Below are 19495 nucleotides of genomic sequence, written 5' to 3' on the forward strand. Positions count from 1 at the left end.
TTTAGCTTATTTAAATAATTTTCATGTACTATTTATTATTGTATGTAAAAGATTTGGTGACATCATTATCTTTTTATAACCATTTTTGTTAATTATTAAGATAATATTATATTTTAAATGAAAAATTAATTATAATAATTTGAAAAAAATGTTTATAAAAACCTTTTTTTATCAATTTTCTTAAAGTCGGTTAAAATTTTTATAATTATGCATTTATAAATTTTCTAATTTTTTTTATATTTTTTGACTAGGAAAAAATATAAACCTACAAAAACTCCAGCCGAGAGACAGCGAACTTACAGATTAAAAAAAATTAATGAAGGAAGCCCAAAATATTCTGGCAATCAACCAATCTTTTTTTAAGTTAAATAAACTCTTTTTGCGTCTGGTTAGACTATCGAACTTAAGGAGTAAACTCCAGTCGTGCGTCGGAGCTGACACACATAATTTGTTTTTTTTCTTCTTAGCAACCAATTTAATATCTAAAATCAATCTAGAAAAATAAAAATCTTGTAAAGAACCAATTACAAATTTTATAAAACCTAGCGAAAGTATTAATCCCGGACGGGACAACTATAAACAATTCAACACCACTTATAAAGTTTACCAATGGAATGGAAAATTATGGACTGATACCATTTCTAGATAGTTTGGTGATTAAAAATATAGAAATGAGCTAGGATTTTATGTATTTAGGAAAAACACCGCTTCATGAAGGTACATTCCTGCTGATTCTTTTCATTGTATCCAACATAAAATGGCCATTACTTAGTACATCGTTTAATTGACTTTACCACTCAACATCGAGAGATACAATAAGGAAAAATCGGTCATCGAAGATGTAGCAGTACTCAACGGTTATGATAAGAGAATTGTGAATAAGTTACTTAACACTCGTGAGTTTGAGAAATCTCTATGTGGAACCACTTTTTTTCAAACTCAAAATAAAAAACATGAAACATTTGCTGCTCAATCCTGTTTATCCAAAGGGATTGGAAGGATTATTTGACAAAATTGGTTCGTAAATCCAACAATACATTAAAATAATTGTTGTGTAATAGAATACCAAATACCAAATCATGATATAAATATTAATAAAGTAAAATTGTTAAAAAATGTGTCCAATAATAGATTCCCGCCAAAGAGGTTATCCCCCTGGAATTAATTTTCTCAGGATAAGGTTTATTGATGGCAAAATTTAGTATTAAACAGTTAAGTCAAGTCAGTAGATTTTAGTTTACCTTCAGTCTCTGAAGACGATAACTTGGTTTTTGAAACGCGTGTCAGACAGTAATTGTGAGTATTGGTGTAGTGGTAGTGATCTGATATCGCGAATATTAAGGCCAATAACAAATCCCGAAACACTCTGTATATATATATATATATATATATATATATATATATATATATATATATATATATATATAAAATTAATTTGTGCTTCAAAATACATTTTCCATAGTGTAATGAACGAATGTTCAACATAGTGAGGTATAGTTGACATAATTAAGAATATTGCTGCGATTTTTTTTCAATTAAATCTATATATTATTGCTGTATTTTATGAAATGAGACTTAGTGATTAGATGAGATGAAAAAGTGCTGTAACATACCGTACTCCTGGCTTTGCGTACCTTAGACGACCCTATCTCCCTAGTCGATATTCCCATTTTCTTATGTTGCCGCAATTGTACAGGATAGATAATCTGATAATAATGGGAACCGATATTTCGTACCATCTCCTGATTCTGGGTGTATTCCCGAAGAAGTCTCTCCACTTCTCCTGAAATAAAGAAAAAATAAAACATGTTGGTTTAGCATACTATTCAAAATAATCTTTTTAAGAATAGAAAGAACTTTCCCAATTTCTATAATCGACAATAACAAATTATTGGTTAGAAATGTATAAAAAATGATGTTTGGTGAAGTTGGTACAACTATGTAAGTTATGGTTGAAGAGCGGATTTATATCAGAGAAATTTCCATGAAATATGCGCATACATATGTACTAGAAAACGGAATATGTTTAATTCAAAAAATAAACATTTAACATATTTTTTTCAAATATATTTATTTATAATATTGTTGATACCTACAAATGAAGTATTTGTATATTATTCCATCGAAACTATAACGAAAATATTTCATTATAATTTGTATGAAAGTGTCTTCCTTTGTTATATATCCGCATATTTTGCCTTTCATCTAATAATATATTTTTATAATACGAAAAACCGATGTATATTTGAAATAACTTAAATCTGAAAACTCTATGTGTACATCAATTTCAAAGTTTTCTTCCAAAACTCCGCGAATTTTTTCGAGGGATTTTAAGCCGCTGTTTTTTTCCTAAAACGGCTTTACACTTTTTATTTACTGAACCACCATTTCTACCTGAACCTTTTTGGAATATTTCTCACAAATTATTCAACAATTTTAACAGATTTTATCATTTCCAACAATTCATGAAACTTTTATGCATTTTCATGACGGTAATATCCCAATGGAGCTTTTTTCATAATACGAGGGCTGCTACTTAAGCTTTAAGATAGATATATAACAACAAAGACGTTTGTCAGTCACTGAAAAATCGAGAATCTCTAGGCCCGGGTCAAATAGCACCAGAGTTAATTAAAAATGGCACTGAAAAACTTTTTTCTCATCTACAAGTGCTTTTCCAGAAGTGTATAAATGGTGAAGCGCTACCCCAAGAGTGGAAAACATCTTATATGACTACCGTATATAAAAAAGGGGGCAGAGAAAATTGCGACAACTACCGGGGACTTACAGTTCTGTGTACAATATCCAGAATTTATGGAAAAATCATAAAAAATAAAATCGAACAGGAATATTGCAACATGGAGGCAGAAGAACAGGCAGGCCTCAGAGCGGGGAGGTCGACTATTGATCATTTATTTACGATTTCGCAAATAATTGATAAGAAAACCGCCAAAAATCAAGAACTCCACCTTTTGTATGTTGACCTTAAAAAAGCATATGACAGCGTACCGCAAACAAAACTATGGGATGCCTTGGAAAGAACAAATATAAATGCGGCCCTAATAAAAGCAGTACAAAAGCTTTATGAAAACAGTAAATCACAAGTAAAAATAGGAAACAAGGTCTCAAAAGGATTCTCTATCAATAAGGGGTTGAAACAAGGATGCTGTCTGTCGCCCACACTCTTCAAGATATACCTGGAACACGCACTGGCACACTGGAAAAGGAAATGTAAGAACATGGGCATTCCACTAATCGATTCCACACTATATACCCTGTGTTTTGCAGATGACCAAATAATTTTGGCACAGGACTACGAAGACTTAGAATATATGACAAGAAAGCTAGTAGAGGAATACAGGAAATGGGGTCTAGAAGTAAATTTTAGTAAAACGGAATATATGTGTATTGGAGGAGAACAACAAAATTTAATACTTGAAGAAACACAACAAAAAATAAGTTATTGTACAAAATACAAATACCTAGGCATGGTCATCACTAATGATGGAAGATTAGATGAAGCAATAACACAAAGAAATAACCAAGGAAGACAAGCAATAAGACAACTAAATAATGTATTGTGGGACAAACAAATATCCAAGGAAAACAAACATCGAATATACAATAGCATAATAAAAAGTATAACAACATATAGTAGCGAAGTCTGGCCTCTAAAAGAAAAAACAGTCAAAATGCTTGAAGCCACAGAAATGGATTATTGGAGACGCGCGGCAGGAATATCAAGACTGGAAAAAATAAGAAACGACAGAATCAGGGAGATCATGAAAGTGCAACATACGATTACGGAAGACATTAGGGTGAATCAGTTAAGATGGTACGGACATGTCCAAAGAATGCCTGAAGACCGCATACCCAAACAAATTTTAAATTGGGCACCACAAGGAAGAAGAAAGAAAGGAAGACCAAGATTAAGCTGGAGAGAAGGTATCGAGAAGGATGTTCGAGAGAGAGGATTGGAAGAAGATCTTTGGGAAGATCGAGAAAAATGGAAACTGGGAATTGGAAGACGGCGAAGAACGTTTTAACCCGATTAATATAAAAAAAATAACAACAAATATTCATAATTGGATATGTCCATGGCCAAAATATCATCTATCAAAACCAATAAACTTTTGCAGGCATTTGAACGTCAATACGGTTTTTCCTATTCCGTTTGAGGTACCAACAAAAAAAGCGATTTAAACGCATCAATTGCCTCTGCATGCGTAGAAAAACGTTGACCTCGCAATTCATTTTTTATCTGTGAAAATAAAAATAAATGATTGGGTCCCAGACGGATGACCCATCAGTTCGATGTTTTGACTTTTAAAAACGTTTTTGTTTGAAATGATATATGAGAGATCGCAGATCGTGGTGCAGAATAATTCGTCTTCTGCGATTAGTGTCCCTGATTTTTTTGCAATTATTAATCATTATTATCATTCAGAATTAACAGTCGACCATTTGGTTCGAAGTGCTTCGTGCGCGAACAACTTCTCATGAATTTGCCTCATCTTGAAAGACACATACAGCATTCGTTCGCCCACAGCCTCAATGTTTCCTGGCAAAACAGCCGCTATTGAATTAGAAAAACCAGTGAAACAAGGTTTTCAGGTTAATGCTTCATCATCAAATCGAAACGAGTTGATCGGCACAAAGCTGTTGGTTTATCCACGTCGAAAGTCATAAAAAATCATCGCACTAAAATGTTCGTGATTTGACTCCATTTTTTAAACCAAGATGAAAGTTCCAAAAATCTATAAGCACTCGTGTGACAACACATTGTGAGTACGTGCACCATGAAGAATGTCAAACCTTAAGATGGCGATGTCAGAACTGGAGATATGATACAGAAAAGTGTAACATTTTCATAGAAGATGAGAAATACAACTACTCTGCAATACTGGATAATTTCAAGTTTTTTCAGAAATGGCCTCTTCCAAGGACATTATCACAGAAATCTATGAACGCTGATTCTATCAGGAAGATCAAAAAATCCTGGGTCACCAAATGACAAAGTAACATATGTTGATGTGAGCGGGATATTTGTGGAAGCGAAGATGTTAACAACTCAACTACTTAAAACAGCTCTAACGCTAGATTTCAAGTATTCTCGAACAGAGGTTTTGAGGAAATTGTTCACTCTTTCCCGAGGACGTAATTATATCTTGGAATATATCAAATGAGGCCGATTTCGGTTTAAGATGCGAGAAAAATTCGTGATACTTTACGGTAACTTCCAAAACGTAACTATTGTTGAACCAGAAGGTTGTTAAAGCCTAATGAGGTTAATTTTAAGACACTATTTATCAAAAATGTGATTCCAGTCAAGTAAAAGACACTAAAAGCACGACGCTAAGAAATAGCAAACCTTGTAACTATAACATTAGGGCGGCTCACGCCCAATGGTTAACAAACCGTAACTTTTACAGAGACAATCTATGCTATACAATGGAAGGAAAAATTTAATTTTCAATCGATTTTTTATCAAAAAGGTCCTATTTATTTAACTCGATAGAATTTATGGTTTAGGAGATATCTAGATTCTCAGGTCGTTGTACATGCCAAGGAAATCGTTCACCATAAAGAGACATTCTTAAGAAAATTATCATAAATTGTAATTATTTATTGAAACTACTCACAGGAGTTATTAAAACACAATCAAAGTCGAAGATAGTGATTAATTACGTTCCCACACATTGAAGGACTCTCGCCATCAATCAACAATTGGCAATAATGGAAATTTTTGATTTCATAGCTAAATTTAAGAAACTGGCTGTCAAATATGGGGATTTGGGATAATAAAGTGGTGAACAAATTTATGGAAGAGGATGAAATTTCTACAATAAAGACAACAATTTTACTATATATCATATTAGTCATCATTATGATTGAGTTCATATGTTATTTGTGGGAAACTAATATACGTATAAGTCTATAGCGAAATTTAATTAGTAAGCAGCATCTCTGGAATTGAAAAATTCGGGTAAAGATGGTTTCAATTGGCAAGTGCATTTTATTTAAATGTAAAATATTGAGCCCTAGAGAACTAATTCTCAACGTCGTGCTTCGCGTTCCTAAGTGGATAGTCGTGCAACTAATTTTTGTTTAGTCTGTGTAAATAACTTTCTCCTTTGTAGTTTGAAAACACGTACCCCAGAATGGAAGGGCATATCGATGATGCGTTTCGACAAGGACATAATAAATTGTTAAGGAGATGGATAAGTTCAGTGTTCTGGAAACTGTTCTCGGCACAGAAGGAACTTAATTCTTTGATAAGGCGGCAATATGTATCTCCCATTTGAAGGAATTATCTACAATAACCACTTAGAATTTTATGGATTAAACGATGTAAATTGTGGTATTATAGGGCCTAGTACTGAGGCTTCACATTCACATTCTATTGGCTTGTAAAAAGTATCAACCCTTACAAGCTGACTTCTGTTGGTAAGTTATAACTTAACCATGCGGGAAATGTTGCCCTGAAACTGTAGTACTGCAACGTGTGGTAAGGCGATTTAATGTGCAATCGGGTAGACTCGAAAACATTTTTGATGTAAGTATTAGCATCAGGGAAATATGAAAGCGGAACATGAGAAAGAGTTTGATTATTTTTTGGCTACATTCACAAAGTAATTATTGAGGTTATCAGGCGAAGATGAAGAAGCCTTATTTCTTGTTTCTTGTTTGACCATGTTTCTTCAGAAACTTAACGAGATTGTAATAAATATCTCTGACAGCTTTTATTGTCTTATCTAGAATCTAGAAAATTCGAACTCCACATCACCAGAGAACATAATCCAGTCAGTTGTTGGACAACGATGTTTTGAAAACATTTTTCCAAAAAGACACGGCATAATTTGCGAGAGACATTTTTAGTATTGGATTTTACCTGAACTTTTGTTTCATGATCGAAGAGACCTGAATTAAAGACAATCAAAAATCGAATGAAGAAATTCTAGACCAGCATTACGTGAGAAAAATTTGAAGATAAATTGAAATTAATTGATAAGGATATTAGCAAGTAATGGTAAAGTATTTTAAAGAAAGACATTCCTACCATACCAAGTGAAATGATTTAGTAATTCTTTGTAATAATTAGAAAGTAAAAAATTGGAATAATTAATTATAGTTGTAGCAACTATTTTGAAACAAAAATTGATATATAGCTAAGTGAAAATGGTTTTAAATGCCTTCTTTGATCTGGTTCAACACCCGTCACAAAAATTAATCGAGAACTCGATCATTCGATGATATTTCAAAATGTTCTCATCTTATAACTATTACTAACAATCAGTAGAAACGTTTCGGATCAATAAACAAATAATCACTGAAGATGGGCGATTCCTTAAACTTCTTGGTGATAAATCCGAAACTCTTAAGTACTTCAAACATCAACTTTTCCCAATTTTATGGAACATCATCGCTTTGTGACCGATCTTTACAAGTTTTGCGGTCTGTTTCTAACCCACTTCAAATTTATCTCGATGTTTTCTCAACCTAAGTGTGCAGAAATAGCTGCCGTAAAATGTGGAAAGTGACGCCCTCTCAAGATTTATGAAAGAACGTAGAAAATATAGAAGAGTGCAGATGTATTTAGTGTTATGTACGATTGAAGGATTTGAAATATATTTATACAACTAATTATAAAACGATTATTGTAACCATTAACAACTGGTTTATGCAGCCGTGGATGATTCTAAATTACAGATTATTGTGTATGTAGATCAAAAGCAAGCTTTTAATCAAAAATTCATGCAGTATATCCTTTCGTGTTTCATATTATTATGGTGTATAAATAATCAATTAACAGTAAATTAATAGGACTCTCAATCACCTAAGAAATATACTATATACAATGCGGTCCATATGTTTTATGATGTACTATGTGGAAAAAATCTGAAAAAGGTGGATTTTTACTCTTAAATTGACAATTCACAGTATGAGAATATTATCTTCCCCCAGCACTAGCAAAGGGAGTCACATGGAACCTGGGTGTAGAGGGATTTTAGTCCTCGGTTTTGCAGTATGAGGTTTTTTAAATTTGGAGAATCATAACTTTGAAAATTAATTTTTAAGATGTAAAATTTTGATAACTTTACATAGAATGGAGATAATTTTTAGCTTTACTTGCAAAATGCGGTGGAGTTCCGTCTTGTTGATAGTAAATAGATAAATTCATCTAATTTGGATGAATAACATCAGAAAAAAGTATTTGTAAGAAGAAAAATTATTGTATTGTTAATGATGCCAGCTCAAACGTTCAATTTTCTAGGATATTGAGTGTGAGACTCAGACATCCAGAGTGGATATCATTTGCTACAATATCTACAGTTCTGTTTGTTAACCGTTCCGTTTAAATGAAACCTCTCTCCATCAGAACAAACTATTTGGTTTATGAACTGTAAATCTGCGTTCATTCTATCCATCATCAATTCACAGAATTATCATCATTTAACATCTAAACCAACTGAACTTTGTATTTGGTAATTTTCTTTATGCAAAACTTTCAAAATAGATGATGATTAGACATAATTGTCGGCAGCAGGTTCTTGAGTTGCCTTATGTGGATTTTTCTGGATCTCTAGAAGTACATCTAACTTTTTTTCTTGAATGAATTGAATATTTCTACTCGGTTTTTCAATATTTTTCACATGTCCAGTTTCATAAAACTTTTTTTTCAATTTTGCTAACCGTATACTACTGCGAAACGTGTTGATTAGAATATTTATTATTATTAAAAATTTCACAAACCTCCTTTTGAGATCTTGTTCTATTACCACAACTAATCATAATTAAAATGTCTTTTTTTTGAATGCCTAAATGACAGCAGCTTACTAGATTAATATCAATTGTTTATTTGGCTTTTCGACTAATATTTCAGTATCTTCATTTTTAACAGAACAGATAGAAGTATATTTCAATAACGGAAAAAATTAACAAAATAACTCCTGAGGTCATACAAAAGTTACAAAAGAATTCCAAAATCGCCTCGGTTATTGTCAAGAAGTAAATGGTGGTCGATTTAATAATAAAAATCGAACTGTTTCGGGTTTTTTTCACATAGTACATAATAACGTGAAAATTGAATTTATTCCATACATATGGACCACATTGTATATATGAGGACTACAACTTTCAGTATGTTGTAAGTATCCGCTTCCAGTACTCACAACAAATATCAGATAAAAACATTTCCTTCTAACATTTTTAATTATATCCACTGTTTTAAAAACTCTTCACTGAATTTATACTGAACATCCGCAAGCACAATCAGTTAAAAAAAAAGATGATAACTTAATCTCCAAGCTTTTTCCTCTGTTTAGATTTTCTAATGAAATTTTGACTTCGAATCAACTTATCGACGGAAAATTTCTCGCGTTTGATGACTAATTATTTTCTGAGATAGAGAAATAAAAACCAATGTTTATAATTGGATACGGCTCTGTTTTTTTTTAAATATTCTCCATTAAGATCAATACACTGCATGCGTTTGAACCAATTGTCGAAGCATTTTCCCATTCAGATCCAAAACATGTTATCTGAACACATAAGCCGTTTCTTCAGGTGTAGAAAAACGGCGATCACGTATTTTTGATCTGCGAGATTAAAAATAAATCATTGGGTGCCAAACAACGACTATTCAAAAATATTTCTGTTCGAACTATGTGTGAGATTTCGCATTGTACTGATGGACAATGATTAGGTTTCTGCGATTGGCTTCCTTTCGAACCCTTCTGTCAAACAAATGCTGGTGAACCATTCTACGTTGCTAAGTTTAAGGGTAGCGATATTTCCAGTTTTTTCAAAATAAAACGGGAAATATCATATTTTGATAAAGATTAAAAGAAGTGGAAACATCAAATTTTCATCCATAAAAAATTATGAAAAGAATTAGTTTTAAATCAAAAGAGATCTATAATCAAGAACATTTGGAAGCATAAATATATCAGGTCCATAGCCTTGTAATTTCTCTCCAATTCTTTTGGTCCCTTGCTTTTCTTTCCAGTTCTGGTTGTTTCCCTCTCTAAGGTTTTCTTCCTTAATTTTCCACCACCGTTTTCTTAGTCTACTTCTTTCTTCCAAGCAACTCATTTCAATAGTCTGTCTTTGTGCTTCTGTTTTAATTGACCTAGTCATAGTAACCTTTTTGTCTTTATAAATGCGCAGATTGGGGACTCGTTGAAAACTTGTGTAAATCACATGATTTGGTCTTCTCTCCCGTCCTTACTCTTTCTGCTTTCGTCCAAAAATTTCCAATCTCTGTTAAGTTGTATTCGTCATTATCCAAGTTTCACAGTCATATGTGGAGCTCAATATTATTCAATAAATTCGAACTTTCGTTAATCTGAATATCTTTTTCTATGTTGATATTCTTCTAAGGCTGTCGGCACAGCTGTTACTTCTTGGTTCGATTTCTTTTTCTTCTTTGCATTTATTATCTAGTATTACGCCCAAAAACGTAAAATTTTCTACTTCCTCGAATTCTATTAACGTCCCATTGATGTACATTTGAATTGTTTACTGTCTTGCTTCCATATTTATTCTTTATTTGCATGAACTTTGTTTTCTCATCATTGAAGTATGAGCCCACCTCTCCTGCCCCTGTTTTTAGTTGTTTTCTGGTTTCTTGAAGTTTTCTTCTGTTTCTTGCTATAAACGCCACATCATTGGCATAAGCTACTCAGTGATGACTACTGTTAAATATCATGCCCTTTCTGTTGAGATTGGTTCTTCTTATTATGCCTTCCAAAACTAGATTAAATAGTATCGTTAATAAGGGATCTTCTTATCTTAATCCTTGTTGTATTTTCGATAATTCACTTTTCTTTTTACTTTATTGATTGTGTCCTCTAAAGCCATTCTAACTAGTTGAATTAGTTTGTTTGGAATTTCTAGTGTCCATAATATTTGAATCAACTTTTTTCTGTTTATATTACTATCATGAGCTCTTTTGATATCAATAAAAAGGATCTGTATTGGAATCTCATATTAATTCATTCAATCATTAATCAGCTGTTTTATCAGAAAAAGTTAGTTGGATGTTTCTATGCCTTTTCTAAACCCTCCTTGATACTTCTCTAACAATTTTTCTGCATATGTTTCAAAATTAATAAGAATATTTTATATGTGACGTTTGGAAAGTCTATTCCTCTATAATTTTCACACATTATTTTGTCTTCCTTCTTATAGATGAAAAATAATGATTTTTTCCATGCTTTTGGAGTTTTATCCGTTTTCCAGATCCAACTTTTATTGTTTTAGATCTTATTAATTACTTCTTCAACTTCCTCTCCGCTATTTTTCAAGGTTTTCTTCATTTGCTATTTCTTTGAGTGCATTCGATATTTGATATTTCTTCGAAATATTTTTTTTTTCTTTTTCGTCATCTACAAGGTTTCCTTCTTTGTCTTTTATATATTTGATAGTACTCTCGGTTTGTTTTATAATGTCCTCAACATCTTTGTAAAAATGTTTAATTTCCTTTTATGGGCATACATTCTATTTTCCTTTAATATTTCCAAAATTGATGCGTGGCCAGCGGTGAACAGTTATTTTGTTTTTCCACTAGAATTATGAGGCTTCTTAAACCTCCAGCCTTCGTAACCTGATGAACCAGTTCATCAGGTTACGAAGAAGTTCCAGGTCATAAGTGGAGTTATGGAAATAGATTTTTGGACAGTAATCGAGAAGACGTTGCTAACAGTTGTAGAAGGAAATATAAAAGTTATCTGTGGATTGTTAGAAAAAAAAAAGGACGTGAAGTTGTCCTGAAGGTTTTGAGGGTGTTTTCCGCGATTCCATATTATGAATCACGTATTTTGCTAGCTGTTCATTTGAAAGGCATTGACATGAATGTTATTTCTTGAATAAGACTGGTGTTAGCATTAGAGAAAGGTGCCTGCTCACAAGATAAGAGTCGTTATAAAAGACAATTCGATAGGATGTACTAGATATTTTATCAATTACAGCTTTATGCTTTACTCATATATATATAGAATCTATCCAAGTGGCGTTACTCTGTTTCCATATATCTAAATATTCTCGGTATACATTAGAATGAGTTATATTTTGCTTTAGCAATATAATCAAAATTTTCATAATATTTCATTTTGAAATCTAGATAAAAACAAATAATAATTGTGTCCTAATTACTAAAAACTTGAGAAACTTTATCTGAATATCTACGGATTGAATCATGAAAGGTTTTAAATATGAAAAGTGTTCGAATTATTCTTGACAATCACAATCCGCCAGGTATTTTCTTCCCTTTAGCTCTAAACCTATATTTAGTACACAATCTATTTTTGTTCCACACCATATTTGATGCTTGAATGTATCAAATACAACTTCTTATGAAACTAGTTGTATTGATCTAAAAGTAAACAGCGCTTGTTATCTATTGTTAGCTGACATGAGTATTCCAACTTTAACCAAACACAAAATAACAAATGATACTTAGGAGCCGCACTAATCGGGGTAATGGTATCCGAAGAACAAACTGAAAGCGAATCTCATCAATAAACGTCACAAACTGACAACTAAATCTGATGAGTAGACAAACCTTGCTATATTATAATTTATCTTTGATAAGATTGATTTATTAACTTCATGAAACTCGGTATTTAAGAACAATGAATCGTAATAATATACATCCAGGAGCAAAAAATTCATTTCTTATATATCGCGGCTTATGAATCGTTTATAAATTTAGAGAAACCCTCGTATGAGTATGATAGTTTTTACTGAAATTTGTTTTGAAATGGCTTCATTGTAGAATGGTTTCAACCAATGATATACTGTAGTTGAGTCGTGTTGTTAAACCATTTAGGGGTTCGATTGGAATGGCAATTATTACGAGGGTTGCTACTTAAGTTTTAAGATCTACAAATATTGAAAATTGGATATAGCTTTTTTCCAAAATATTCTCCATTAGGATGACTACACTTCTGAATTCGTTTGAACCAAGCGTCGATGCATTCCATTGTGATTGAGGTACCTCCAAATTATGTGATTTGAACACATCAAGCGTTACTTCAGGTGTGGTAAAACGATGAACTCGCAATTTATTTTTCTTCAGCGGGAGTAACAAATCATTGGGTTTCAAACAAGCACTATAATTCGATATTTGACTGTTCAAAAACGTTTTTTTCTGAAATGGTGTGTGAGAGCTCGCAGTGTCGTAATGGAGAATGGCAAACAAATGCCGATGTACCAAAATTGCCTGGTCTATGTTGCTCTAATAGAACGGTGGCGATGTGTCCAGTTATTTTGAAAAAACAAGTCACCAATCACTTCGAAGAGGTTCCAACTTCTTTTGGATTTTGATCGTCTTGAAAGACCCATACAGTTGATTGTTGTTAAGTCCAGGTTCATAAGCATATATCCATGATTCGACACCCGTCACGTTGTTGTAGACATCCAGGTCTTGAACGGCCAAATGTTCATGTAATATTCAATGTAAGCAAGTTGAACCAATGCGAAGATGCGAAGAAGAATCTTCCACCACCCCCTGTCATTTCGACAGGTGCTCTCAGTTCTATGGGGGATTTTGGGAAGCCTTATCTTTTTGTTAAGAGCTAGCTTGTTGGCTACAAACTCCTGTCTTCTTATTCTGGACGTCTTAAAATGTGTATTTCCGCTGGAAACCTTTTCCAACCTTCTTTGGTGAGAAAAGATATAATCCGAGTGGTTCTTCGCCTTCTTTACAGCTGTCCCCGATGTATAACTCAGAAGTTACTTATGAAGTATGGAATTGCCATGTCAGGGGTGTCCTCTTGTAGGCTGGGCTGTCTCAGTAAACCTAGGAACTTCGAAAAAATATTTTTTTCCAATTTTTTTGTGTATTTTCGTCGTCAGTCAAGTTTCAATTTATCTGCTAAAAATGTTACAATCAAAAATGAAGCTGCAAAGTCTTTGTACTCAGTATCAACTCCTGTTTTATATGCATAGGTGCATTACCTTTTCAAAACAAATATTAAACGACAGTTCGATATTCAGGTTCCAGAAAAATCACCACAACACATTCATACTATTATTAAATAGAAAATAAGCATGTAAAATGGCTTAAATTTAAATGAGAACCCCTCGAAGAACGGTTTCAGATTTATTTAAAAATGAATGTACGCTGTACGTCATAATAATGAATCTACATTATACGTAATTTATGTTACTTAAAATTTAAACAAAATAATCAGGTCTTGAAGGGCACAAACTATAAACGTATATAGTATCGCAGTATTTGACACATATTCGTTGTAGATGCTGACGACAACGAGTAGGTGGAAATGTTAACAACGGGTTCATCAGGAATTTCAATTTGTTGCTTTCGACGACGTCTTTGATTTCTTCTGAACGTCCTTCCACGAAATAGTCAATTACAAAATTTTAGTACGGATCAAATTATTGATCGATTTTATCGACGCCTCGCATACACGGAGTGTATTGTTGAATTGTTGCGGGTTTCATAAACAATTCTCGCCGACCACCTACAACATATTGTACCAAAGACCGTACACGTCTCTTAGGTCAAAATATTTTGAAATAATTACATTCTTTTTCTTGCAAATGCTGACTGGTGCCTATTGAGTGTAGAATTTTTTAATATATTTGGATCCCCTTTATCCGATCGCATCGTACCAGAAAGTAGCGTTTCTCTTTGTAATAAATATTCAGCAATTCGAGAGCTACTGTACCAATTATCTGTATAGAAAGAATAACCCAAGTTCAGTAAGTTTCTACCAAGGTGAACTAACATTCTTTCTGAAAGCAATAATCAATATCGTCAGAAAGAAGAAACTGTTGCTGACCTTGTCCAGTATAGATTTTAAAGCTGTACATTTATCCATCAGAGGTGAATAGACTAAAAACTTTCACTCCGAATCTGGAACGCTTTCACTTTATATATTTTATGATTCATCAACCATAACATTCTCTCTCCAAGCGTTCCAAAAATGGTCTAATACGGCATAATCTATCATTTGCTTGTAGAGAATTTGGGTTAGCATTTCTTAGGAATTTTAATATTGATAAAAATCTGTTTCCACTCAGACCTTTATCCACAAACCGATACCTTGAAATTTGTGGTTTTTTATTGGGGCCCATATTTTATAGATATCCAAAGAATATTTTAATTTCTTTTGTAGTAACATCGCGATATTGTAGACCTTAAATTTTAAAACTTGGATATGGTTGATTTGCAAAATTTAATGAAACTTTCCTATTCGTACAATGCAATGCAATAAAATTGAGTAAATCATCTGACAAAAAGGCATCTACACACCTTGTAAAAGATATGTCTTCATCAGGAAAACATCAGGATTTGGACTAACAATTCCAAGGAATTATGGCACATTATCAGGTCGAGTATCTCCAAATGGATCGATTATCATATTCCATACAGGTGGATCGTCATCAACAGATGAAGTGTTACTAAGGTCTGATGAAATTTCATCGTCACTATCAGTGAAAAATCAGAGTCTGAATCACTGTCACGCACGATTAGAGAAGAATTTATTGCAGATATTTGCATAAATAATTCAAATCAAAATTTGAAATTAGTATACTCGCAAATCCAAACTTAAATTTTAAATAGAATTAAAAACCATTGTTAGGCTGAAACCAGCCGCTTATCGGACAAGTAAGACAGAGGAGAAGAACTATTATATTGGAATATATACGAATAGTAATAGTTGTCGATAAATAGTTTTTCAGTGTAAGCAAAAAATTCAAGTTACAATCATAACAACGTATATTTGACGTACGTCCACTAGTGCAGGGATTCAAGCTCAAAATGGTGTCAAACCTTCAAATTCTTTAAAGCAGTTCTGATTTAGAATTAAGCTCATATTACACTCCATATCAAGATCTACATGGACGCAAGGTGTGTAAATTGTTTTCAATTTTCAATGGGTGAACACCACCCCATATCGAAAAATACCAATTTTATAGTTTTTCCTACTTTTTTCCAATTCAAATATTTTTCGTTTATGCAGCATAAATATCTCAACATATTGTATAATATAAAATTTATATATTTCGTAGTATCAACCCTTAAAAATCTTAAAATCTACCCTTCTGATGAAAATAATAGGGGAAAAAATCTTTCAATGATTTAAAACATTGCAATTTCATTTTTACTGTGAAAAATTCATAGCATTCTAATAAAATTTGATTGGTTATTAATTTTTATTAATCAACCCTTAAAACTACCCCTTTTCAGAGAATGAAATAAAAATAAATCTCATAACTGCCAACTTTCTGCATTTTGCATTCTTTTTGATATTTCTTGTCTCTACTTGAATTAATTTGTAATTATACCCTGTTAACCCTCGGTACTTACAAATGTACCTACAGACGACGTACCATCAACAGAAAAAATCCGTACGGCAAGAGTTGAAACTTTTTCATATCCTATAATTCACAAAAAAAAAATCATTTTCTTATTCTTCATGCAACTCAATTAATTTTAAAGCTATGGCATCCTACAGAAAGCCATTTTAAAGGTAATTTTCAGGGCTACAAGCCTATGTATGTTAGAAGGGTTTGAGATCCTTCACATCTTATTAATAAAGGGCTGTGGATAAGCAATCCTCGCAGTATAAAGACAGATTAATTTGGTTATAACTACGTTAATTTTGTTGCTAAAAAGAAAATAAGAAAAGCAAAATAATTGTCATGAAACATTCTTCAATTTGATTGCTCATGTGTTTTTGTATCTTTCATAGTTATGGAGAAAAAATTTTTTATGGAAAATTAAAAAAAAAAGTATTATTTAATGATAATTTTTTTCAAATTATGCATTTTTAATCAACCAAACTTTCAGATGTCGTAAATAACATCCAAATAAAGTATTTGGTACAAGGAATAAGTTTAATTCTGATTTTCAATGAAATGGCATTGGTTTTAGTGCATTTTTTTTAGCTTTAACTATTTTCACATCATATCTCACTGAAATTTCAGTCGAAACAAATTTCATCTGTTGTCAGTTTAAAGGTCTTTTTGAGTTCTTTGAAAAGTATTCCATTACTTTTTGTTGAAAAATGTACCCTTTTCCCGTTATTTGAGGTTAAATACTCAATTACGTAAAACAAAAATTATTCAAGTATCTATAACTTGCTTTATCCTTAAATCGTAATTTTCAATTGCGAATAACTCAAAAACTATTCATCTGGCGAAAAAATTTACTTGACATTTTTTACTTTAAATTTGCTGATATTTCGATTTCTGGGTTTATTTTGGGTGAAAAATTCCCACCCCGAAAAAGGTGGTGTTCTTCTGGGAGAGGGGTTGCTTTTAAGATACACACCTATCATCTGTCAAAATTTCGAATAAATCGGTGGTGTATTGAAGAATTTGGAAAGGAAATGCTTAAATACCTGTCCTACACTGATGCTAAAAGGGTTAATACGAGACATATTGAGTTTGAACTCAGGACCTTTTTAGACCACCTTTATATATATATTATATTTGTTTATATTTTTGATCCGATTCATTATTTCAAATATAAAGCACCATTTCGTGGGATAATCACCAATTTTGGAATGTTTTTTATCCTCATATCGACGTACTATTTAGTATTTAGTATTAAACCCATCCACGACTCTTATTAGATCCCAAATAATTTGCGATGTGTTGAAGCAGCCACTTATGGATTCATAGTCTGTAACTGATTACTTGAACAACGTTACTAATAAAGCCATGCGAACCATACTATTACTGTTCATATCAATCATTTCCGACAAAATAAATTAATTATCCTCCATTTCGCGTGACGGTTTCCCATTACGGAAGGCGCAAAAACCGACATTTCGATTATTTGTCACGCGAATCAAGCTGCTGATTGATTACGGCACTTTATTTCAAATATTCTACCTCAGAATTTCTGGAAAAAAAAATTCGATTACCTGCCGACAGTTCCCAATACAGTTATGAAATCTGTTTTCTTTGTACTTCCATACGGGCTTTTGTTCGGAAGATTTTCTGAATATGCGGCGATTGTACTGATTTAAAATCTATATATAAAAAAAAATCAGGGAATTTTGGAAGAAAATGATACCAGATTTTAAGAGCCAAGTAAAAATTGTAGCAACCGAGTTTATTTTTATTTCTGTTTGTCGTGTGTATTTACCAGCTATATTATGAGCGGTTTCTTATTGGAAACGTGGCAATGAAACACCAAAATGGACTAACTTCAATATATTTTCCGAGCTTTCGAATACTCATTCATAATAATATGATTATTTTATCACTACAACGAAATATTACATCAAGCATCGGCTTTGTGTTTGATTTGTATCTATATAACCATTTCTTTTTCAAACTTCATTCATTTCAAAATTTCTAGCTGGACAAATATGAAATTTTCGCTGTTATCACATTTACTTCTCTCAATTCAAAACCGATATAGAGTTTGATTGCAAATCTATGAATACATAAGTATTGGAAAGCTCGGAAAATATATCAAAAATACTTTGGTGTTTCATTGCCACGTTTCCAATAAGAAACCGTTCATAATATAGCTGGCAAAGACTTCTTTACAATTCACATACAAATATGGGATACTTCCAAACCATCTCAAGAACTTATGGTCAATTAGCTGTTAAAAATTTAAGGTTATGGTCCAAAATCGAAATGAAAATGGCGATTAATACATTAGTATTTGAAAGCTCGGAAAATATATTAAAGTTAGTCCACTCTGGTGTTTTTTTGCCACGTTCCATATATATATATATATATATATATATATATATATAATATATCATCTTGTATTCTGGACTATCGAATGTTTGATTCTGTAGAAGTCTGAATGTACCAACAGTAGCTCCGCTTACGGAGGTAATTTGTAAAGCCCACGCCTTCACACACGAGAAAACTGACGAAAGCAATAAAGGCAACATGATAAATGAAAATAAAGTAAGTATAAATAGGGGTTTCTCCGAATATGTTTCCTCCTCTATTATTTCATAAATAACTGGCGAGCGGTGAAGAGACGACTTCGAAACATTTTTCAATGTCACAGCAAGGTAACGTAGTAGCGTCCATAGCTCGGAGCAAACAGGACAGCGGGAAAAGCAACATAAATTTCAAGAATGCTCTACTGGATACAGATCTACAACAACAAATTCATCAATTAACTTTCCTATATAGGTATAGGGTGAGCGATTATAGAAATATGAAAATTCATCTCAAAAATTATCAACGTAAATTGTCGGAATTAGACGTTTCTATAAATATGACAGCAAGTTTACTTTCTTTACTTTTATTTACGCTTTTTTTGTTACTTTCCTATCTACTTGAAGTTGGCTTAACAAGGTGTGTCATCTGTATTTATAGAGTCTTTTACGGCTACCTTCTTGAACTTATAATTTGGAACTTATTCTGACTAAATTGAATCCAAGTATTGCAAATATTCGAGATTGAGTAGAGGACGTGAAAATAATGCTAAAACATAGAAACATTTTCTCATAAGACCTGTTGTTTCTGAGTCATAGGC

At 32.4% G+C, this 19495-nt stretch overlaps 1 protein-coding gene across 3 annotated transcripts in view; it reads right to left on the bottom strand.

The window, feature by feature from the left end:
- LOC130902529 (disintegrin and metalloproteinase domain-containing protein 11) overlaps window positions 1–19495 on the bottom strand; it is a 750052-nt gene that overhangs the window by 242452 nt on the left and 488105 nt on the right. For 2 of the 3 annotated variants that reach the window (XM_057814747.1, XM_057814748.1), the window contains exon 3: window positions 1635–1783. In XM_057814747.1, coding sequence (XP_057670730.1) covers window positions 1635–1783 — 149 coding nt within the window. Of the gene's footprint in view, window positions 1–1613; window positions 1784–19495 lie in introns of all 3 variants that reach the window. The other variant, XM_057814746.1, reaches the window with a different exon arrangement.

The sequence above is a fragment of the Diorhabda carinulata genome, chromosome X, assembly GCF_026250575.1.
Source record: "Diorhabda carinulata isolate Delta chromosome X, icDioCari1.1, whole genome shotgun sequence".
NCBI lineage: Eukaryota > Metazoa > Arthropoda > Insecta > Coleoptera > Chrysomelidae > Diorhabda > Diorhabda carinulata.